Source organism: Clarias gariepinus, chromosome 5 (genome assembly GCF_024256425.1).
Source record: "Clarias gariepinus isolate MV-2021 ecotype Netherlands chromosome 5, CGAR_prim_01v2, whole genome shotgun sequence".
NCBI classification, from domain to species: domain Eukaryota; kingdom Metazoa; phylum Chordata; class Actinopteri; order Siluriformes; family Clariidae; genus Clarias; species Clarias gariepinus.
The window spans coordinates 7,805,273-7,830,312 of record NC_071104.1 but is presented as its reverse complement, the minus strand read 5'-3'; the positions used below and the strand labels follow the sequence as shown (position 1 = coordinate 7,830,312).

At 36.1% G+C, this 25,040-nt stretch overlaps 1 protein-coding gene across 1 annotated transcript in view; it reads left to right on the top strand.

Annotated features, from left to right (window-relative positions):
* LOC128524003 (dynein axonemal heavy chain 7-like) overlaps positions 1-25,040 on the top strand; it is an 85,750-nt gene that overhangs the window by 11,208 nt on the left and 49,502 nt on the right. Inside the window, exons 3-32 of the mRNA XM_053496264.1 lie at positions 7,157-7,337; positions 7,716-7,788; positions 8,109-8,234; positions 8,460-8,579; positions 8,907-9,090; positions 9,825-10,004; positions 10,238-10,510; positions 10,711-10,838; positions 11,195-11,273; positions 11,374-11,595; positions 11,943-12,089; positions 12,317-12,637; positions 13,257-13,624; positions 13,989-14,175; positions 14,531-14,724; positions 15,022-15,220; positions 15,340-15,480; positions 15,805-16,017; positions 16,205-16,314; positions 16,917-17,085; positions 17,548-17,650; positions 18,014-18,141; positions 18,407-18,619; positions 18,762-18,860; positions 19,267-19,515; positions 19,792-19,941; positions 21,829-22,011; positions 22,531-22,707; positions 22,956-23,087; positions 23,729-23,950. Of these exons, the coding sequence (XP_053352239.1) occupies positions 7,157-7,337; positions 7,716-7,788; positions 8,109-8,234; positions 8,460-8,579; positions 8,907-9,090; positions 9,825-10,004; positions 10,238-10,510; positions 10,711-10,838; positions 11,195-11,273; positions 11,374-11,595; positions 11,943-12,089; positions 12,317-12,637; positions 13,257-13,624; positions 13,989-14,175; positions 14,531-14,724; positions 15,022-15,220; positions 15,340-15,480; positions 15,805-16,017; positions 16,205-16,314; positions 16,917-17,085; positions 17,548-17,650; positions 18,014-18,141; positions 18,407-18,619; positions 18,762-18,860; positions 19,267-19,515; positions 19,792-19,941; positions 21,829-22,011; positions 22,531-22,707; positions 22,956-23,087; positions 23,729-23,950 (5,271 nt within the window). The remainder of the gene's footprint in view (positions 1-7,156; positions 7,338-7,715; positions 7,789-8,108; positions 8,235-8,459; positions 8,580-8,906; positions 9,091-9,824; positions 10,005-10,237; positions 10,511-10,710; positions 10,839-11,194; positions 11,274-11,373; positions 11,596-11,942; positions 12,090-12,316; positions 12,638-13,256; positions 13,625-13,988; positions 14,176-14,530; positions 14,725-15,021; positions 15,221-15,339; positions 15,481-15,804; positions 16,018-16,204; positions 16,315-16,916; positions 17,086-17,547; positions 17,651-18,013; positions 18,142-18,406; positions 18,620-18,761; positions 18,861-19,266; positions 19,516-19,791; positions 19,942-21,828; positions 22,012-22,530; positions 22,708-22,955; positions 23,088-23,728; positions 23,951-25,040) is intronic.

Here is a 25,040-nt window from a genome sequence, read left to right as displayed (position 1 = left end):
AGATTTTTTATTAATTTGACATTATCCAACAGTTTTTTGATATGCAAAAACATTTTCCATTGTGTTTTTAACATAGTTAATCATAAAGACATTTTCAAAATAAGTGTATGTGATTTACCTCCAATTTTGCCTTTTTTTCTTCTATATTTCTTGAATCCCAAACGCTACACACTCAGACATTGATGCAGCATTGGGCGGAACACCTGAATTATGCTCCAGGAAGAGCTGAGGGGTGGTGGATAAAAAAATAAGCCATAAAAATTTTATAGACTTTTATAGAAAAAACATTTACTTAAGTGGTTAACATAATTCCAGTGTCTTTTTTGTTTACTTGATGATTAATCACTGCTTAACATTAATGTAAAATATGTTGAAAAAAATGCCATTGTCACAGTCTCAGAATTAAAGATTTTGTACTTCTTTTTCTTTTTTTTTGAAAGAGTACCTTGTTTATTTTTTTATTATATTATATTTTTTGTATTTATTTAATATTCACAATAATATGTTTGAGATGTACATTTGATAAGAGAGCTTTATTGACGTTCCAGTCTGACTGGACTTCTGGACTTTTTTTTTTTTTTTTTTTTGCCATTGTCAAGTTTTTATGGGTTAAACTCGAGACATAACTGATTGTCTTTCACAGTGTTTTATCCGACTATAAACAGTAGTTGAGTATAGAAACCGTAATGTAACTGATCTACAGTAAACCAGAGGATCTGGGTCACTCGCGTTCCCACTTTATCACTAAACATGACGATAGTGCGTTCGACCAAAAACCATAAATTGAGAACAACACACGATTAACTGTATAGTAAGTATTTTTTTAAATAGATTTTAGGAAAAATCAGAATCATTATTTATATTTGATAAACCTTTTTTTATTTTTTACGAAGAATACCAATAATTCTGGAAATAATTGTATGCTGAAATATCTAAATATACGCATGCAGCAGGAATTTTGTTGTTGTTGTTGTTGCTAGGCTACTTAAACTAGCTGGTCAGTTTTTTCATTATCCATTGATAACTAGGATGATTGCGTCATAATGAGAAGAGTGGCCTTATTTAATCACGACACTTAAACTAGGCTCATGTCAAAGTTAACAAGGTAAGATATTATATGCATAAAAGATTATCTTTGTTGATTAGTTAATATATGCCAAGTTTTTTTTTTATTTAAAAAAAATTACCAATTGTTACGGACCAGTTAACGGCTCGCACGACGTGCTCGCGCGTGCGCTTGGTCCGCCGTGACGTTTTTACGAGTTGTCGGTGTTCAAATAAAACACTTCCTAAACCGACTATAATAGGCGTCAACTCTAGTAAACAATCATCCTAAACTGATTTTTATTAAAGCGTGCGAGCGTTATCTTTTATATTTAGTATAGCCTACAACCCGAATATAAGTGTGTTTAGTATTGTAAAATGCAATTATCCGTTTGTGTAAACAATACATTAATAATACAATCAAAATCACGTCTTAGTATTAAAATATTTGCCTTCTTAAATACGTTCCATGAATGCCATTCTTTTAAAAATTGTGTAGAAAACGAGAAATAATAATTCAAATTCGAAACCATCTGTTTTAGGTTATACGGTTTATATGGTTTTGCCCTAACAAATTTAAATGCATTGTATACAACTTCACTTTCAGCCAAAAAAATATATGCACACTTATGATAATATTATGAGAATAATATAATGATATTATGAATATTTTATAAATAAAATATACATTTGTTTCTTTGTTTGTTTTCCTGAAGTGTGTATACATTTCTTTGGCTGACTAGTATGCATGACTGTATATACAGTACATGCCAATATATGCTGTAGAGCAAAGAAAAAAGTATGCATTTTAAAAGCGTAATTAATAAAACAAACTCAATAATCGGAGTGATGACACTTTGCTTAAAAAATAGTCTTAGTTACAGATTTTGGTGCAGTTTTAGGCAGTTTTCGTCCTAGGCTTGCTCATCAGAGACAATCATATAATTTTGATTCATACACATTCACATTTCATACAAACTTAATTCTTTTAATTGTGTAAAGCTGCTTTGTGATGATGTACATCGTTAAAAGCGCTATACAAATAAAATTGAATTGAATTGAAAATTGAATTTTACAAGGAAGGTCCTTAGTTATTCTGAAAATATATAGCCTTCTAAGTATCTTGTTGCACCTGCATCTATTTATTAATTTATTTATTTATTTTTACCGACTTAATAATGAATACTTTATATAAGTCAATTTAGATATAGTAAAATAGTAAATTAAACCAATGTTTATTGACCTTTTAACTTTTGGCAGATTTCTTTAGGACATTTGAATTTGTATAGGAGTGCATTTAGAATCCACTATCATGGATTGTAAGGTAAGATGTGAATTAAATCAAACAATGCAATCATATTAATTTGTATGTACTTTCTAAAATGTTTTTTTTTTCAAAACATATTTGTTTATATTTATTTACATTCATAAGAACATGCTAATAGTTTAAAGATCATCTTTGAGTCTATACTGAATTAAGCAAAATCGATCATATAATCAATGAATCAATCAATCAATAATAGACCACTAGAGGGCAGAGTGACACTGACAACACGTGTGCTTCTGTTATTCACCTGTTTGAGTCAATTCAATTTATGTTTTGTTAGATATTATTATTTATAATACATATTTTGATTCATAATACAGGACTGCATTTAAACACTTTCCTTTGCACTGACTCCTGTTAGAGTCGAATAATCCACACAAAGCAGATAAGCTAGGTTTACACTTGGCATATGTTGGCTCATTTGGAAAAATTTTTATTAATTTGACATTATCCAACAGTTTTTTAATGAGCTCTGGTTCTTTTTAAAACTTTTTAAGGAATCATAATTGTTGTAATGACCTGCATCTTAAATAATAATAAAAAAAAATTCTGAAAAATCATTATTTCATAATCTGCCTTGCCAAAAATTGGGCTATAAAGAAAATAAATCAGTAGGTGTATTATTCCAACCAAGTAATTTACTCACTTACAGGATGCAGGAAGAAAAACTCTGTTTGGGAGAGGATTTCCAGACCCAAACTCACATCGCCTGCTACAATATCCAAGGGTTAGTGATAAATGTCTGCCAAATTAATAAACCTTATAAGATAGGACAGTTTAGGTCTTGTATGAACTGGTAACTGGTTTGTAAGAATTCTCTCATGTAAATGTCTTGTGTCCTTCAGGTTCCTGAGAGGCCTAGGTGGATGCCAAACCTAAGCCTCGTACTCATGGGAAGAAGAAGAAATCCAGGTGTGGTGTTTTCCGAAAGGGAGACCACTTTACATCATGTTCATGAAATTAGAAAATGCCAGTATAGACAATAATCTTTAATTTTGCCATTTACAAATATTGCTACTGATATAGGCAGCACATTGGCTTAGTTGTTAGCACGGTCACCTTTCATGGGTCCTGGTTCGATTGTCCCCATGGGTCTGCTGTGCAAGGAGTTTGCATGTTCTCCCTATGTTTGGTGGGTTTTCATCCACAGTCCAAAGAAATGCAGATTAGGTTAATTGGCATTCCCAAATTGCCATATAGTATATGAATAAGTATATAAATACCCTACATCTCGTTGGATGGGCTCCAGGCCCCTGCAACCCTGTATATAGGATATCTGGATAAAGTGATATAGATGATCCGTGTGAGTAAGTGAGGTGCGTGAGAATGCGTGAGGTAATGACAACTTGAATTGTTTTAAAATTGGTGCTCCAACTAATTACTCCTTTTCTTCCCGTTAGACATTCCTGGGTGGATTAAGCTGCCAGACCACAGTGGACGCAACAGGGTCAGGACATCTGAATTTCTAAAACGATATACGGAATTGAAGAAAGACCGCATGGAACTGCGTAGGATTCTCACTGGTATATTCTTGTGAGTCTTGTTTTTTCCGAAGTCAAGTGTCAGCACCTATAACATCAACAAGTTATGGAATAATATGGAATAATATGGAATCATTTATTTGCACATTTGATTAACAGGAGTAGGTATACTATTTATTGGCCCATGATTTAGGGCAATCATATCTTTAATTAGAAATTGTGTAAAAACAACCCTTTATTTGTCTTTTATAAGTGCAGCAAAGAACAAACAATTACCATGAACAGCAACAATGTAAAATTAGAATGTTGTTTGTCATTTGAATAATATTTTAAATTCTAACCATGTAAAAGGACATTAGCCCCCTAGTTTTTCTTTCATGTTCAATATGTGTATGTTTTCTTGAAGTTGACGCACTTATTCTGCTGCACATGCTTTAACTACAGATGATTTTTAATTATTTAATACAGTGCATCCGGAAAGAATTCACAGCGCATCATTTTAACCTTATTCTAAAATAGATAAAATTCACTTTTTCCCTCAGAATTCTACACACAACACGCCATAATGACAACATAAACAAAGTTTACTTAAGATTTTTGCAAATTTATTGAAAATAAAAAAAATTGAGAAAGCACATGTACATAAGTATTTACAGCCTTTGCCATGAAGCTCAAAATTAAGCTCACACGCATCCTGTTTCCACTGATCATCCTTGAGATGTTTATGAAGCTTAATTGGAGTCCACCTCTGAGAAATTCAGTTGATTAAACATGATTTGGAAAGGCACACACCTGTCTACATAAGGTCTCACAGTTGACAGGTCATGTCAGAGCACAAACCAAACATAAAGTCAAAGAAATTGTCTGTAGACCTCCAAGACAGGATTGTCTCTAAGCACAAATCTGGGGAGGGTTACAGAAACATTTTTGCTGCTTTGAAGGTTCCAATGAGCACAGTGGCCTACATCATCTGTAATTGGAAGAAGTTCGAAAGCATCAGGATGCTTCCTAGAGCTGGCCAGCCTTCTAAACTGAGCGATCAGAGGAGAAAGGCCTTAGTCAGGGAGGTGACAAGAACCTGATGGTCACTCTGTCAGAGTTCCAGAGGTCTTCTGTGGAGAGGAAAGAATCTTTCAGAAGGACAGCCATCTCTGCAGCAATCCACCAATCAGGCCTATATGGTAAAGTGGCCAGACGGAAGCCACTGCTTAGTAAAAGGCACATGGCAGCCCACCTGGAGTTTGCCAAAAGTGTCTTTTGAAGGACTCTCAGACCATGAGAAAAAAAAATTCTCAGGTCTGATGAGACTCTCTGGCCACTCTACCATATAGGCCTGTCTCGGAGGTCTACAGACAATTCCTTTGACTTCATGCTTGCTTTCCAAATCATGTTCAATCAACTGAATTTACCACAGGTGGACTCCAGATGTGTGGACTCCAGCTGCAGAAACATCTCAAGGATGATCAGGGGAAACGGGATGCGCCTGAGCTCAATTTTGAGCTTCATGCAAAGGCTAGCAAAAATCTCAAGTAAACTATTTTTTCATGCTGTCATTAGAGGTGTTGTGTGTAGAATTCTGAGAAAAAAAAAAAGTTAATCCATTTTAGAATATGGCTGTGACATAACAAAGTGTGGAAAAATAATACGCTGTGAATACCTTCCGGATGCACTGTTAGCCACAGAAAGAAAGCAGTGCAGCATAATTATTGATTAAATAGACCTGTGACTCATGATTATTTATAGATTAGGGCCCATATTTACTAAGCGTCTCAGAATCACTACGAAAAATTGGGCTCAAAATTAGTTTAGGACTGGAAATATTCCTACATAGCTCATAGTAGGAAACTTTTTAGCCACTTAGGAGCGATTTCCTACCCTGCGTTGCTTAGTAAATATGGACCCTGATTTCTAACATTGAATAAATTCTTATAAAGAATAGTAGCTTTTGAAGAAGTATAAATGTCTAAATAGGCAATAATGCTATTCCGCAACAATAATAACTGCTATCTATAAACAATTAATCATATCAGTATGCCAAGAGCACAGAGCTTTCTGCCGGTGTTTAAAGGAAATCAGCAATAGTCATGGTTGGTAAAACAATAAATTTTTGTTGTTTTAATATTGAACTTTAGAGCAGAAGCTAAACATAGATTGCCTCCAGGTGTGGAGCCCTTTATTAATAATTTATAATTAAATCTTTTGTTTTTCCCCTTATTGTAATAGTGGGGAGGAATCAGACACAGAAGAAAGTCTACAAGAGCCATACAGTTCTGAAACGTCATTTGAGAGAATGATGGTGGTAAGTAGCTACTATAAAACATACAAAATGTAATTATGCATGAAAAACACTTTCTATAATTTCCCCAAGGTCATAGGATGCAAGAAAGAATATCTTATAATACATAAAGTGTTAAAACACTTAGCAAAAAAATTAAGGACACACAAATCAGCAAGGACAAAACATAAGAGACACATAAGGGATTTTTCTAGGTTTAAGGTAATACATTTAAAAACAGAATCTTCTTTGTCTTTCGGCTGTTCCCTTTCAGGGGTCACCACAGCGAATCATCTGCCTCCACGTTACCCTATCCTCTGCACCCTCTTCTCTCACACCAACTAACTTCATGTCCTCTCTCACTGCATCCATAAATCTCCTCTTTGGTTTTCCTCTAGACCTCCTGCCTGGCAGTTCCAACCTCAGCATCCTTCTACCGATATATTCACCATCTCTCCTCTAAACATGTCCAAACCACCTCAATCTGGTCTCTCTGACTTTATCCCCAAAACATCTAACATGGGCTGTCCCTCTGATGAACTCATTCTTGATCCTAACCATCCTTGTCACTCCCAAAGAGAATCTCAAAATCTTTAGCTCTGCTACCTCTAGCTCTGCCTCCTGTCTTTTCTTCAGTGCCACTGTCTCTAAGCCATAAAGCATTGCTGGTCTCACCACTGTCCTGAACACCTTTCCTTTTATTCTTGCTGATACTTTTTTTTATACTTTTAGATGATCACCTCCTTTCCACACTCTCCGTTGCTCTGGACCGTTGACCCTAAGTACTTAAAATCCTGCACCCTCTTTATCTCTGCTCCCTGTAGCTTTTCCGTTCCACTTGGGTCCCTCTTATTTACACACATTGAGAAACAGAATGTAGATATGAATAAAACCACAAGGTACAGTGATAAGCAAAACATTCAAAATATAGTTGTCATAAAATTCACAACATAATATTCTTGCAGCAGAAAAAAAACAACCCTAAAGGCCCAGAAAGTAATTTTTTTTCTTGTGTATTCTTTCCCCCAGAGATATCATAACTTCATTCAGTACAGGATTGACAAGCTGTACTGGGGCTCTATGGATAATTCCTGGATGGAAGGAATCTTGAACAGGGTACCATGTCACCTGAAGATGCTAACCACATCCACTGAGGTTCTCAAAAATGAGATAAGAGATGATTATCTACTGAGTGCCAAGAAAGCTATTGGTAAGATCTTTCTAGCTTTATTATTTATTTCTTCTTATAGATTTAAATGCTAAAAATGCTCAATGCTGATAAGTTAGGGTGATAATTCATTTATCATCTGAATTGTGTGAATGCTGATAATTATGAAGTCAGAAAGTCTTGGGTTCTTTTAGGTTCCTGATTGGTTCCAAGAGCTGGAGCCAAGCAATTTCTAAACATATAATGATTTTCACTTGAATTCAAACATTTATGGTAATGCAATTTAGAAAACTTTAATAGGGTATTGTAGTTATTTGTTATATAAAATATTTCAATAACGAATTTGCACACACATGAATACTTTGCAATAACAACATCTAAGCCTTTCTCACCCCCCACCCCCCTACCCCCTTATCCAAGTGGACTTTTTGCTGCATGACCTGAAAGAGATGAAAGATCAGAAAGAAGAAACACTTCCATCTCACAGACAAGAGTAAGTCTAACTAAATTCCAATACAACACACATTACACTACATTTCAGTGCAATCATTTGTTATAATATATAAGGTACATTGTCTAGACCATGTAGGAAATAAATCAGAACATGGCCTCCTATTATGGAAAAATAATCCATGACAGAGTTGTGTGATTTTCTTTTATGTAATATTTTTTTTAAGTTTAATACGACCATCCTGGCTGCCTTTTTAATACTTCTGACACTACAGTAGATGATGAAGACACAGTATCTCAAAAACAAGTGGTTAAATGTTAATGAAATTTATATGCAATTTGTTGGTTTATGATGTCTTTCAGGATGGCAGTTATACCCAAACCATGGAGGGCATCTTTCGACGAAGCACTAAATGAGATGAGCTACAATCTCCATGCCTTCAACCCCATTATGCAGTCTGTGATGAGTCTGTGGCATATGTCCTTCAAGTGAGTGGAAACACTGTTTTATTATTAATGTATTATCAATTATGGGGCAGGAGTGGCCCAGTGGTTAAGGTGTTGGACTGCTGTCCAGATGGTCCCCTGTTCGAGCCCCAATGCCGCTGGGTTGCCACTATAGGACTCTTGAGCAAAGTTCTTTTTTCCCCTCTGTTTTGCAATTTCTCTTTCATTCTTTAACTATAAATGATGCATCTTCATCTTTTTGCACAGGGATTTACGTCTTCTTGATGTAACAGAGTTCCATACACAAGAGGAGGCTTTGGAGCTCTTTGGCTTTCAGCAGATTGTCAGCCAACACATTGAAAGTGCTCAGGCCATCCTGCTAAACAAGTTGGCAAACTGTTTTTGTCTTTACTTTTATGTCCCATCATGTTACTACAAATAAAATGTTATATATACCCTTATCATTTAGATTAAAGCACAGACTTCTTTTTAAATGTTTATGTACAGTTGGATTATTACTAAAAATAATTCAAATTAATTCTTATAGTTTACATAAAGAATGTGTTTTTAGGTCACTTTGTTGCAAATGTAAGAATTAGAAATTACCTGGATTGATGTGATGTCTAATGGGAAGTGAAAAGAGAGAAAAGAATAGCTTATTTCGTACAGCAGAAATAGTAAAAATAAAAATAAAAACTCTTTTGGATAAACCAGGTGGTATCCTGAGGTCCAACAAATCTGCTCACAGGGAAGCCGAAACAGCTTAATACCCAAAAGTACTGATCCATCACGGCTGCAGTTTTTCTTCAACTGTGTAGCTGCGCTAATGTCTTTTCATCTCCAGTGTCTGGCCCTGGAGTCAATTTATGACTACACACACCTGATAGTTCCAGATCCAGTAAGACATACATTGCATGCTATTTACTAATGTTAACTTCTTAAACCAGCTTGTTACCCTTAAAGCACAGTAAGGTACAGGAAGATTTCAAAGGTTACATTTTCAAAGTTTGATATCACTTTTAAAACATTGGCATAACTCACATTTCTAACATCTACATATATAGTGCTGTACCGGTCTTTTCTGCATTCCTAGTGAAAAAGCTACTGCAGGAAGCATTTTATTTAGAACATGCTTTAGTGTCATGCTGTATATACATTACATGCTAATTTTTTCTACATGCATTTAGCTTACTTTTTCTGCTTAGATCCATGAAGTGAGAATGATCCGAGTTTAGTTTGATTTTGTTGGAAAAATTATGTCCAATTGCAACTCCGTTTGCTAAAAAAAAATGTAATGCATATGATCATTAAAACTTTCTAGTGTCATGGCACTTTTTGCACATTTTGGTTACTCGTTGTTGTTTTACTCATATAACAAATGTATTATTGTACGCTATATTGTAATATCACTAATATCATAATCATAATATTTTTCCCCCCATGTACTCAAAATGATTCTTCTTGGCACAGTTGGTATAACAACTAGGTATTTTTGAATGTGCTTTCTGGGTAACACTTCCCCTTGTTTTCTGTCTTGTATTTGTGCATCTTTTATTTTAGAGCATTTAATATCCTTTACATGTCTTTGCTCTAACCTCCAGCATTTAATTAATTCATGTCTTTTCCACAAAGCATTCAGTCAAAGCCTATAAGCATTCTGGATTTGTGCTGCGACTGATTGTGAAGCAGAACAATATTGTATTCGAGCCAGAATTTAAGGACTTTGAGGCCATTTTGCTGAATGTCTATGACTCTATGTTGACATGCATCAGCTGCGTGCCTCGAGTTGAGACAAATATGTACTCCAAATGGGTGAGAGTCTGTATTTTTTATGTCTAAAAAATTTCTCTTAAATAAATTTTATTTGTTTCTCCTACATTCTGGAAAACACCCTTTTGTATGTAAGGCTTACATTTTGGTATGCGCTGATATTAATGGGACCTAATAAAAATGACTTTTATGGACAATAACATATCTTTATTGCTATTTTTGCTATATATTTTCTAAACAGTTTTTTGATTCAGTATTTAAATTTCTTATTGTAGCCAGGCACAGAGGACACCAAAATCCTAAAACCCATCATCCTGCCTGAGATCTTGCAGGCACATAAGGATGAAATTCAGCAGGTGATAAATGAGGAGAGCATTTTGCCAACTGAACATGTGCATCTGTATGATAAATTTGCTCTGCTGGTATCACAAGAGGCCAATCAGGATGTAGAGCAGTTCCTGACAGAGGAACACTCCTACCAGGACTTAATAACGGAGGCAACACGCTACCAGCAGATGGCTGATGAGATCCAGCATGACTACTGCAAGGTCATTTTAATCATTCCAAGTATTAATTGTTGATCTGAAATAGACCAACACTTACAGAAACAACAATGCTGAGCCAGTAACCTTTTTTTTAGTGGAAAAAATAGCTTCTTATACTTGGAATTACTTGAAAGATTTTACGTAATACAGTTAATATGGTCAGAGATTTATACAGGGTTTGTCATTGTTGTTAAATCTGACAGATCTTGCGCATTGGTATGTTTGAAGTACACTGCCAGGAGCTTATCCGTGTACTAGTAAATCGTGCGGAGGGACTCAGGGAGAAACTTGTCGCCCGTCTGCTAAAGGACCACCAGACTTGCAGTAAAAAGTGAGTGCTAATATTTATTACACAGTTGGAATCCAATGCACAATGCAAACCAAATAGATGTCAATAGATGTTCTATCCATAACCAATGGCAAAAAATTAATAAATAAAACAATCAGCAATTAGAAATTAGGTGCTTATTAGTTAGAAAAACACAAAAATAAAACAAATACATTTAAATTCCCTAACAGTAACTGGTATAGTAGCAGTCCGATCACACTGTGTCTGACAATGAAACCTTAACCAACTGTTCTCGACACCTAATTTTTCAAAACAAGCTTTTTATACACGCCAAAAGTTTGCCATCTTGTTCTCTAAAGTTTCTCACCCCTGCATGTGTGTGTGTCCAATGACTACAGATTATGTGAAAAATTTGAGGAGATCCAAGCAAAAGCAAAGAGCATTCCTTCAAACACACAAGAGCTTATGGCTCTTAAGGTGATGCGGTACTTCCAGATTTATTGCCGCTTAACTATTACAAATATTAATTTTTATTTAAGTAAACTCTAATCCTGACATCATTTTTTCCCCATTACAGGACTACATCAGTAATATTAAAATTGATGAGATTCCCAAACTGCAGCTTCAGCTCAGAGATTGCAGCAATCGTATCTGCTTCTTGGCTGGTTATGGGCTTTCTGCACTGGATATAAACCTGAACAAGAAGACCTTCCATTGTTACATGAGCATGCCATTCACCTTTGCTAAGCACGAGGAGATTGTTACAGAGAAAACCGTGGAATTACAGGAACTCCTCAAGGTAAGAAAAACAATCACATCAAAAAAAAAAATTTAAGTAACCTGAATATTAATCTTGAAGCCCCAGTGATAATTCAGTTATAACACAAAAGGGAATATAATGTATACACTTTGGTAAAAAAAAAAAAGAAGACAGCAAACAAGCTAAAACAAAACATACAGTATCATTCATTACATGTTCAATTAGAACTAATTACAGTTTCTCATAGTGTAAATTAATAATAATTTGTGATGGGGCATAACAAATTAAAAATAGTCATAACAAGGACATGTCTCCCTTCTGACAGGCTAGGCTGCATTAGCAGCATTGATCTCTATGATATTAACAAGTTCATTTATTACTCACAGCTGCGGTGCAAGAAGTTTGTGGAGGAACTAGAAGGCTATGCCGTGGAGGTGGAGGATTTTACCACTTTTGGGGACCTGTCTCAACTCAGCGTGTATCTGAAAATGGCTCAGTTGCTCAATTCCAGGCTGGAGACTGCCATGGAGAAAGTAAGTCAGTATAAACCCAAATAATGTATTTACTCCAGTATATCAGTAGAGTAAATGAATGTCGTATCATTAAAAATGCCAACTGTTTAAATAAATGTCAGTTTCCTGGTCCTATAATGTGTGGAGAGTTAAAATTTGTAGATTAACCTTCTACATTATTAATGATCTATCATTTTCATTAAAAAAACTTTTCAAGTGTCTGTTTTTATTCTCATTTTCCCCCCAAGATTGACAGTTTTAACATGGAAGAAGAATCGTTTGGATGGCCCATCACCCAGTACCCGCTGCGGAAGATAATCCAAGACCAACTACAACCCTACCTTCGCATGTACCAGACCGCTGCAGAGTTTCAGACTGATCATCGTCGGTGGATTAGAGGCTCCCTCACATCCATCAACCCTGACAAGGTGGAGGGTGATGTCAGCAACTACTGGCGCTCATTCAACAAGCTGGAAAAAGGTTTACACGACTCAACAATGGCTCTTCAGCTCATTTCTCAAGTCAAGACTCAAGTTGAGGACTTCAAACAGCATATTCCCTTAGTTCAGGTACTGCAAAGAAATAAGTTAATATTAAGATGGACCAGGTGCCAAACAAAAAATCAATCTCTATGGTTTATTGTGCATGCATGGATTTGATGTGCCACTTGTGCCTTCTTGAGCTAAAGTTTAGGTCCTGTGAAAGAATGGCAGTAGATTAAAGGGTCTGGATATATTACTGTACAGTATTTCCTATGTTTAAAAACTATGTTTATGTTATTCAGATCATTACACAATTTAAACCCATCTTTTTGACATGAATTTGGATTCTAATGCATTAAGTGCATTTTCGTGGGTTATTTATTATTATTATTTTTTTTTGTGTAAATCATGAGCAGTGATGTACTTACCCCCCTATTAATATATGATCTCCTTAGTAAGCTTTTTTGGCTTGTGAATTTTTGTTCCAGTGCCTTTCATAACAACTGAAATGAATGGCTTTTCCAGATGCTTAATAGAAACACCTAAAACTTATCTCAGGCGTTGACTCTATCTCAAGAGTTTACTGGAGTGAATAAGGACACAATTAAAATAATTTAATATATTTAGTGGCACAGCTGGATTAACTGCTGCAGTGTGGAACATACTCTCACTAAAATAATATCTTTAACATATCTCTCTCCTCCAGGTGCTGTGTAATCCAGGATTGCGAGACCGCCACTGGGCGACCATGTCAACCATTGTTGGTTTTCCCCTGAAGCCCTTGGAAAAGGATGCGCACATGTCCCACTTCATTTCTATGCACCTTGAGGAACACTTGCCCAAATTTGAAAGCATCAACGAAGCAGCCAGCAAAGAGTACTCACTGGAGAAGGCCATGGAGCGCATGGTTGAGGAATGGGCAGAAATTAACTTCAACCTGCAGCCTTACCGTGAGTCTGGCACATTTATCCTGTCCTCGGTGGACGAGATCCAGATGCTGCTAGATGATCATATAGTCAAGACACAAACGATGCGCGGCTCATCCTTCATTAAACCCTTTGAGGCAGAGATACTGTAAGTGGCTTTTAAGGCAAATTACAAACACAACAACTTTACAGAGAAAAACTCTAATGAGTCTGGCTAACATGCTAACTTTTTCTGGATTCGAATATAACGCAGGTGTAAAGCCTAAGCAGTGGTTTAAAGTGTTTAGTAAACAATGCAACAATGCTGCATAAAATAATAAAAAAACTAAATCCAACATCATAATAGCTATTGATTATTCAGTATCTTTTTGAGCCATTTACACTGCAAAACCTTAATAAATGAATAAGTCTGCTATCAATCACAGATTTATATTCTTAGTTAGAAATTCATGATACTAAATAAATATTTAGTTTGTTCAACAGATGGATTAATCTGTCGGTTTGTGTTGTAGAGACTGGGAGGGCAAGCTGCTGCTGCTGCAGAATATTTTAGACGAGTGGCTGAAGGTGCAGTGCACATGGCTCTACCTGGAGCCCATTTTCAGTTCTCCAGACATCATGGCCCAGATGCCAGAGGAGGGACGTTGCTTCACCACAGTTGATAAAATCTGGAGGGACCTCATGAAACAAGTCAATGTGGTAGGACACCTATATACAGTATGTAGTTCTTAGGTCAGTAGTAAAATGTAGGACTTCGTAGTCCTAATGATATGTGCTTAATTGTTATACTATTCTCCTAATAGATTGAATAATTGAGGAGTCTCAGGAGTTTGGAAATCATTAATAAATAATTACTTTTCAGGGATTGTCATCAATGCAGACAAAGGGTTTTTACATTTAGCGTGTTATGGAAATGTAATTTTTGCACAACTGGTGTTTTGCAGAATTAAAACCATGACTTGGAAGTGATGAGGCTGGAACGCAGTTGACTTAGCTGAAATTTTAAATCAGGCATTCACACTGACTATAAAGCCTATTTTGTATCTTTCATTAGGACACCAGCGTCTTGACTGTGGTTGGCATCAATAAGATGTTTGAAAACCTTCAGAGAAGCACAGAGCTCCTGGAACTTATCCTGAAAGGCCTGAACATATACCTGGAACAGAAGAGACTCTTCTTCCCTCGCTTCTTCTTTCTGTCCAATGATGAGCTACTAGAGATTCTGTCTGAGACGAAAGACCCAACCAGGTACACTATCAAGTCAAATCAAATCATTTAGTTTGATCTCCCGTAAAAAAAATATAAAAAATGTTGAAATTTTGGAATTAAGTAAAATTAGACTTTTTTTTCACAAGAGTTTTGTGGAAAAGGGAAGGGTCTGCATGGTAATTTTAAACTATGTTTTTATTATTATTATTAATTATGAAACTTGGTATGTTAATATGGTAGAAGTCTTTGCCACAGCACAGTACACTTAAAAATGACTATAAGCTCACAGTAGATAAGGCCTTAGACCTATTCTGTATTTTATTGTACGTCCTCCAGAGTTCAGCCTCACCTGAAAAAGTGTTTTGAGGGCATTGCCAGAGTTGTGTTTACTGATGAGCTGGACATCACACACATGAAGAGCAGCGAGGGAGAGATGGTGGAACTGGTGGACATCATCTCTACTTCTGAAGCCCACGGCCAAGTCGAGATTTGGCTCTCCCAGCTGGAGAGTGGCATGCTGAAATCGCTACACAAGGTACCAGACAGTTTCAGTTGGGATTGATTCTATTTTAGTTTATGCTTGGATGTATATTTGTATGAGAGTAATAAAAGTTTTTATATTTAAATAAACTTGTATTTGGTTGTGATTTGCAGGTGATAACTGAGGCGCTTGAGGCGTACCCTAAAGATCAGCGTAATGACTGGGTGAGAGCCTGGCCAGGTCAGACAGTACTGTGTGTGTCTCAGGTATACTGGACCAAACACATCCATGAAGCCTTGGCAAAGGGACCACAGGTCTGTACCACACACAGATGTGCATATACTGTACTGTACAGTACACACACACACAGATTGCCCTAAAAATGTATACACACTTCAACAGTTGATATGTATTCCCTTTCTTTAAAATTTGTATTATGAACTTGTGTAGTTCTATGTTTCATCTAAAGATACCAGTTAACACACCATCTTTAATGCTATTATATAATCATCAGAAAAGAGCCATACATTTTTTCCTGTTAAAGTGTATGTAGATTTTTTTGTTTCCCTTTGTATATTGTCCTTTATGTTTATAAGTCTAGAATTTAGTCCGAAAAGTTCTGCTCCATTCTTTCTTAGGCTCTGAAGGCCTATTTGGATCAGAACAACAAACAGATCGAGGACATAGTAGGGCTCGTACGTGGGAAACTGTCCAAACAGAACCGAGTGACTCTGGGAGCGTTGGTTGTGTTGGATGTGCACGCACGTGATGTTTTGGCCTCGCTTGTTCATCTCGGTGTAGACGACGAGAACAACTTTGAGTGGCTCAGCCAGCTGCGCTATTACTGGATTGTGAGTTTGTGCAACCTGTTTGCTTAAAGCCAGCATTGTGTAAATTCTAAATCAGCAATACAAAAAAAACAAAACTTTGCAATACAGTATTATTAATCATTTTGATATTATTTAGGGTTTTATCTCTCCCCATATTATGATATGAGTAAGGCATATCTGTGAAAGACTCATTTTTTCGTTCATACAGGAGGACCAACTCCAGACCAAAATGATTAATGCCGGCCTGGCTTATGGCTATGAGTACTTGGGTAACACACCACGTTTGGTCATTACCCCTCTCACTGATCGCTGTTACAGGTCAGAACAACTTTGATCTAAATTCTAATTACACAATGCAGTGGTTTGTCCTTTACATTCCTCTGTAAAGGCATTTCAGCATAACTTTGCTTATTTTTGTGGTCGTTGTATTTCTTTTACTTTAATTTTGTAACTTACAATCTCTAAAATATATCAAACCCATGATTAAAGTTTTTTAAGCAAAAGGATATAGCTTTTATACTAGCTACAGTATACTGTATGTTTGGACAATATTAGGACCAAATTTTAAAGAATTTGATTAAAAATGATTACATTTGCATGTAAAATATAATTTTTTTTAGTCTTTTTGTTCTTGCTATAGGTATAATTTAACGCTGATCTGATGATAGGCACAATATTATACAGTAACATAAATGGTTTTTATGTTTTTTTAACATAAACACATTGATTTGCGTTTGTTTGTTGCATTGATTTTTTGTTTTTCAGACTAACTGTAAAAAAAAATAAAAAAAAAAGTTTATCTTTGACTTTGGTAATAAATCTTTGTAATTCCCAAAATAACAAAAAAAATGTTATATACATTATTTGATTCATTTTCAACCATCTTGCCAGATTATAACTGTGCATGTCTTTGTCCCTAGAACACTTTTTGGAGCGCTGCACCTGCATTTAGGAGGAGCTCCTGAAGGCCCAGCAGGTACAGGGAAAACTGAGACTACTAAAGATCTGGCCAAGGCTGTGGCTAAGCAGTGTGTCGTCTTCAACTGCTCTGATGGCCTTGACTACATTGCCCTTGGAAAGTTCTTCAAGGTCAGTGACCTTATGAATTTTTGTTGAATTAGGATCTTTTTCTCACTTACGTTGATATAATAACAAACATGCTTTCAATTCAATTCAATTAAATTTTATTTATATAGCGCTTTTAACAATGGTCATTGTCTCAAAGCAGCAAGAAAATAAAAGAAAATATTTGGAAGTGTGTTTGTGTGAGAAAAAGTGTCTAGATAATAATTAAATGAATGAATGATGAATGAAATGTCTCTGATGAGTAAAAGCCAAGGGTGACAATTCAGTTCTACTATATGTCTGATTCCTTGTAAAAATTTACTTTACCTAGCAGAATGCTTAAATTAAAGTAGCACCTTTTAAATAATCTTCATATTAGCATAATAAGTGATAAATAAATCAGAAAATGAAAGTTTTACAGAACAGCTTTAAGTCCCCTAGGGTATTGTTGTTGATTTGTTTATGGATTTTATCTGCTTGTTGTAGGGCTTGCTAGCTTGTGGTGCTTGGGCATGCTTTGACGAGTTCAATCGTATTGACCTGGAGGTGTTGTCTGTGGTGGCACAACAAATTTTCACCATTCAGAGAGGTGTGTAGAGTGCCTGTTTACATAATCATATGCACATTCTGTATAGGACCAAAAGATGCAACTTGCAACCTCAATCTATGTATCAGGTTGTATAGTCATTCATTTAAATATGTTTGATTGGGTTAAATAAGTTATTGCTTAAATTATTACTACAATTTTATAGAAAGAATGATAGATATCACAAAGGGAAATCCTGGTTTTAAAGATCAGAACCACTTTAATTTTAACTAAATAGAGACCTAAATGAAATAATGGTCCTGTTTAGAACTATATGATACTGATTATGCCCTTATTCAAATAGATATTTTGGCCCCGTTAGCATTGTGTCTGTTAAAGCTTTAAGAAATTCATGTCTCTGTGTAGGAATCGCAAACCATTGCGAGATGCTGATGTTTGAGGGTACAGAGTTAAAGCTCGACCCGACTTGCGCTGTCTTCATCACTATGAATCCTGGATATGCTGGCCGCTCTGAACTGCCTGATAACTTGAAGGTATGACCTGTATATTAAATTTACAAATCTTATTTTACTAATATGATCCTTTTAATATATTTATACGTCATATAATATGCCATTTTAGCTGTCCTGTACATATATTTTGCCTGAATCATGTGTTGCTTGGAAGTGCACATACATTTATTATTACAAATTTATCATTACAAGTATGTTTATCCATAAAGTAGATGTTTCTGTGAATTTAAAGCCAGTCAGTGTAAAACTATTAAAACACATTTTTTCAAATCTTCAAATGCATCAGGCCCTGTTCCGCCCTGTGGCCATGATGGTGCCAGATTACGCCCTGATCGCTGAGATTGTGCTGTACTCTTGTGGTTTTGTAACCGCTCGACCGCTCTCAAGAAAGATTGTGGCCACGTATCGCCTCTGCTCCGAGCAGCTGTCCTCTCAGAGCCACTATGATTATGGTATGAGGGCCGTCAAATCTGTCCTCACCGCTGCTGGAAACGTGAAGGTAAGCAAACTTGATCAATACATACGTAATATATGAATCTGAGAGGACTACATTGTCTGTCAAAATATTCTGTTCCTACACCATTTGCTTATTTTATCTTCAAAATTCTGTCTGTGTTTGCTTTGTGTTTGAAATGTCATAGCTTAAGTATCCGGACGAGAATGAGGACATTCTTCTGCTGAGGTCCATCATCGATGTAAACCTTCCTAAATTTTTGGCCCATGACCTGCCACTGTTTGAGGTAAAAAATGCATCAACATGTTTACAATGTCACAGTTCAACATGCTTTACCTGTACAGTGATGCCAGGGTGTATGCTTTTAAAATAGACTGTATGATTATCTGCAGTAGCTCAGCTAAGTTTTAACTATTTTAACCAAAATAGGTCACGAGCAGTTGTCTAAGCATTTCACTGCATATCGTACTGTGTATGACTGTGTATGTGACAAATAAAATTTGAATTTGAATTTGAATAGCAGTCAGCTACATTTATACTTACATTAAAGGAGATGCTTAATAATTACTATTGTTTTAAATAAAATTTTTGTCTGAACATTAGAATTCAGATTTTAATTTCTCACCATTTGACTTCTTTCTCTACCTTTTTTCTGACTCCTTATCCCTATTTGCTTGGCTAATCTTCTGTAGGGAATCACTTCAGATCTTTTCCCTGGTATAAAACTGCCCAAATCGGACTACACTGTCCTGCTGGAGGCCATAAGCGAGAACTGTGAGAAGATGAACCTGCAGATGTCCGATTTCTTTACAGAGAAGATCCTGCAGATTTTTGAGATGATGATAGTGCGTCATGGCTTCATGATGGTGGGAGAACCATTTGGAGGGAAGACATGTGCCTATCGAGTCCTCGCTGGTGCCTTGCATGATGTCTGTGAAAAGGTTACATCTTGTTATTCCCCAAAGCTAGCTTTGAAATCAACAGGAAGGGGAAATTTTAATTGTATAATAAACATACAACTTAATATTGTGGTGTCAGTTACAATATTTGCTTAGAAACGTATAAAGGAAAACGCATACCCTACAATGATTTTAACTGCCAGTTCTAAGGAGAAACCATCTAGTTTCAGCTTTTTCCCCCCCTCATAGAAATGTTCTTAAAATCCGAAACTACGTAGTAAATATTTATTATTATTATATATTTTTTTTTCAATCCAGGGTCTGATGGATGAAAACAAGGTTCAGATCACTGTTATCAACCCCAAGTCTATCACAATGGGTCAGCTGTATGGTCAGTTTGACCCTGTCTCTCACGAGTGGTCAGATGGTATACTTGCTGTGAGCTACAGAGACTTCGCCACCTCTCAGGTACAATATTATAGGGGATTTCATGATTAAAATGTGCGCTTACATCTTCTTTGCATACGAAAGCATTAAAAGAAAAAAAAAATTAAATATGGGCCCGGTTTCCTGATAACGAACACTCCTAGTGCGCTAATAAGACTTCTTACCTAGTCTTCCTTACATAACTTGTTTACTTTTCTAAGTGTGTTTCCCGAACTGTCCTTTAGAAGTCTTCCTAAGTCGCTGCCTCTTACGTCCCATGTTACAAGGCGCTGTCTACAGTGATGGTACTGAATTAGCTGACATCAATTGCTCAGGAATCGATTTTTGACTCCTTTTGCATGACAGTGTTAAGAAAGACTTTCTATGCAAATTAAACATTGCACAAAATTCTTCCAGTAGCGTTTATTTCGACATGGGTTAACTTAACAAAAGCATGCCATAATAGCCAAATATATAAATTAAATCACCAACTGAACTGTCTAATATTCTCATTTAACCTGTAGCGGCGGTGAAACGAACCGGGTATACAATCATAGTTGATTGACAAACAGCTGCGGTCTTTTATACTTTTTCTTTAGTTAGCTTTTGACGGAGATATTCTAATGTGTAGACCTATACAATTTTAGGAGCAGCATGTTAGTGGTTGGGGTTGTATAGCGCACTTATAAAATAAATACGATAAGATGAAAGAATAGAGGTTTTACATTAAAACCACTCAGAAAAATGCATGCGGGGTTTGAAACTCCCAGGTTAATTTTTCCATTTAACTAAATAGAATTTCATCATAAAATAAAATGTGTCAAAAAAAAAGTCCATCCAGTCATGGATGATGGCTAATGATCAATGAAACATATTTTAAACAAAAAGCAGCAAGCAGATGGACATCGGGACGTAGAGTGTAAGTACGGCGTGTTGGCCCGCAAGTGCAGGTCTAAGCAGGTCAAGAAGTTCCATAATCTGTTGCCTTGGAAGGCGAAACTTTTTTTAAATAGTCACCTTAGGCAAAATGTTGAAAGGTCTGAAATTTTGTCTAATACAAAATTTTTACATATACATTTTTACACTTTTAAATATTAAAAGTGATTGTCAATTTTAATGCGATAATCTCATTATGAAATAGGCTAATTAAAAGTCACTTAAGTAGTTCTGATATAAAATTAAAATAAATTATTAAACAGGCCTACAGTATATACGTTATTAATAGGACTTTGATAACGTGCCATAATGTGCTTGCATACACCGCTAATTTAAAAAGACTGATACTCAGTGGCGATAACTAGCGTCTTGAGCTGAAACAACCCTAAGAGTGAGTTAGGGTTGGTCCAGACCAACCTTACAATTGTGTCACTTACCTAAGATATACTTAGAGTACCAACGTTTCGAGAATCGCACCATAAGAGAGTTAAGAGAGAGGTTAAGGTACAACTTAAGAACTACTTAACAATAAGAAACTTTCGGAAAACCGGGCCATGGACTATACTATATGTTACTATATGTATGTAACCATTCTTTACTTACGAAAAAATGTCTGTATCATGTCGTTTCTCAATTTAAATTATATAGTGCTGTAAAAAATATATACATTGTCACAGAGACGCTTTTGATAAATAAAACTTTCAGACATACCCTACTGAGCAAAAGTCTTAAGCTTAAATAATTTTATGTTTTTTCAATGGTTTAAGACAATGACGTTGTTAAGGTTACCTTAAAAGGGCAGTTTATATTTAATTTAGTTAGTAAATTATAGTGTCTCCTTCCACATCCATTAATCTAATTAGTATTTTTAAGAAACCTGGTCTCACCCACTGCTTGCTACCTAGGGTTAGCAAGCAAGACTACGTTTGCATATTTTACCAATGAGAGTTAGCCTGCTGGTCCAGCAACAAACACTATTATTCTTTTCTTTAGACTCCAGACAGGAAGTGGTTGATCTTTGATGGCCCTGTGGATGCTGTGTGGATTGAGAACATGAACACAGTACTTGATGACAATAAGAAACTGTGCCTGATGAGTGGTGAGATCATCCAAATGTCTCCTCAAATGAGCCTCATTTTTGAACCCATGGATCTGGAGGTGGCTTCACCTGCCACGGTATGAGGCCCTACAACTCTCAATCATAACACCACAAAAGCATAAACAATCTGATTTGCTTTCTTTGTCCTCTCAATACACACAATCTAATACACAATAACACACTCTCTACTCCTGCACCACTTATCACTTTGCACATTACACATAGATGGACATCTGCACATTTAACACACATTTGCACATTGTTCTGCACGATGACTGGACATTGTTTTTCTATTTTAATTCAATTTCAATTGTACTTTATTACGTATACATATTGTAAATTTTACAGCTAAAATATTTCTATATTTTCTATATTTGTATAATTTTATATTTATATATTTGTATATATTTCATATTTTGTATCCTTTTTTTGAATATTTTCTTTTTCTTTTTTCATTATATTCTTATCTCATATTCCTTATTTATTTTTTTATTTTTTTTTATTTTAGGTCATATGCAATTGTACAAAAAGGTCAAACAGTTAAAAAGGTCATTTTTCTACTTCACAATTTAACAACTGGTGGTGTTTGTGTGCAGGTGTCTCGGTGTGGAATGATTTACATGGAGCCTCATATGCTGGGCTGGAGGCCGTTAATGATCTCCTGGCTCAACACCCTGCCATCCACACTAAGCAGCACGCATAAAGACCTAATCGCTGGCCTCTTCGACCGCATGCTTCCCCCCTGTTTACAGCTTATACGCAAAGGGACCAAGGTACTCCACTGACATTAGCTCTTTAAAACCGATTTTTATTTATTATTTTTTTAAGAAAATGTGTTTTGTATTTGGACTTATTAGAATTTCAGTTTAGAACTTCAAAGTTTTTCCAGCTTTTAGTGAAATAAATACAATAAAAAAACTTTTAATCTTTACAGTTTTGGGACAGTGATACCTCTAAGCATTCTCACAGCACTTCTAAGTGATCTTACCTCCTGTCCTTTCTGTTTTATGACCTAAATTAGGAGCTGTCTCCAACATCAGACACCAACCTTGCACGCTCCCTTATGAACCTGATGGATTGCATGATGGACGAGTTTAAAGATGAAAGCCAGATGAAGGGCATGAGCGAGAGAGATGTGTGCTCCTGGCTTGAGGTGAGACAGTACTTAAACCTTAACCACACAAGTACTGCCTTGTGTGTTATAGAGTGGAAACTTGGCCTTTCCCTTATGAATTTTCACCAGGAAATCTTCTGCAAATGGATGAACAGAGCCGAACACTAGCTAAGTTGCGTGTGCGACCAAGAGCTGTTCAAAACATGATTTTTGTGGATTTTTTTGCATTTTGTGCAAGAATTAGTGTAGCCCCATGGGTCCAAAAAATAAAGGTAGGCAATTTCTATGGAAATTAAGAAAAATCAATGCTAAAAAAGCAGTCGGTGCCAAGAGAAATCACACATTAAGGTTAATTGAGGTTATTAATAAATTAGTTCATATTCTACTTCATTTACATGTCTTTTCTGTTAGGCGTCTAACACTTTTCTAAATGTTTTGGTTGTTTTTAGATGCAAAAATATGATTATAATGTTGTAAATTGGTAATGGTAGTAATATTTTGGGTCGGAATAGATCATCTGCATTTAAATAATTTTTTATGGGAAAATTCATATTGTACTATAAAAGTTCACTTTACTAACTCGCCTTTAGAATGAATTAAATTTGTATGCCAAGGTTGTCTAGCATGTTCATAATGTACTAAAGTCAAACTGACTGATTCTGTCTCTTTCTCTTGGCTAGGGTATTTTTGTGTTCTGCCTGGTGTGGTCGGTGGGTGCCACCTGCACAGAGCCTGGGAGAGTAAAGTTTGATGGTCTAGTAAGGGAGCTTCTTATAGGTGCTCTGTCTGAGAACACAAGAGCAAGTCATGGCATCCTGGAGGAAATAGAGGCACCCAGCAAGCAGCTCACAGTGCCCTTACCTGCTGAGGGGTCTCTCTATGATTATTACTTCATCAAAAAGGTTAGTAAAATCTTGACGAGAAAACATTGGCATTTTAACATTGCCTGCCATCGAAAAGTGTCATTTATTTTAAACATATAAACATCAGAAATGATTTGTTTCCAGTTTGACAATTGTGGTTTCCTTAATGTAATTATGACACATATTTTGTCAGGAGAAGGGCAAAGAGCTAGGTCTAACACTAGGACCGTGTGTGTGTGTGAGGTTCGCTCATAGGAGCGTGTGTGTGCGTGAGGTTCGCTCATAGGAGCGTGTGTGTGTGTGAGTGTTGCTTTTAGGAGCGTGGGAGTGAGGAAGTGTGAGTGAGTGCCGCTCATAGGAGCGTGGGTGTGTGAGTCGCTCGTAGAAGCGTACCAGGTTTAAGTCAACTTTAGGGAGCTTTGGTCACCTGTTTACGTAATGTATTGGCGTCTGTCTAAGTCTGAGTTAGTGTTATTTGTTTAAGATATGCTTCGAAGCCTTTAGCATATCGCATACCTACTGTAAGGCGTCTAACACTGAGTTTATATGTGTGTCTAAGGTGTTAAAGCCTGTATCTATGTCTCAGGTATTAGAGCCTGTATCTATGTCTTGGGTGTTAGAGCCTGTATGTACTGTATGTCATGGGTATTAGAGCCTGTCTGTTTGTCTCAGGTAGTAGAGCCTGTATGTATGTCTCAAGTATTAGAACCTAAACGTATGGCTCCAGTATGTGAGAGCCAGCATTCTAACATTTAGCAGGTGTTCACTGTTTAAAGTTTCCAGAGTTCGTAGGTGTTTGCTTTATTTCATTTTATATTTATTTTATATTCAGAATCCCAGTGTGTTACGTTTCCAGAGCCAGTGTTTTGTCTGTTTCGTTTTTGTCTAATTAGTTAGTTTGTTAATAAAAGACTCTTTATTTTGAAAGAAAACCCTCTGCGTTTATGCCTGCCCTTTGTAAGCCCACGGCAACACCATCAGCCATTACACCCACGTCATGACAATAAAGTGTTGTTCTCTGTAAAGATAGGATATCAAGCTGCTGTCTATTATTTAAGCAAAAAAATAAAACATAAAATTCTGTTACAGAATAAAAAACCACCCTAAAGTCACCCTAAAGTAAATTATA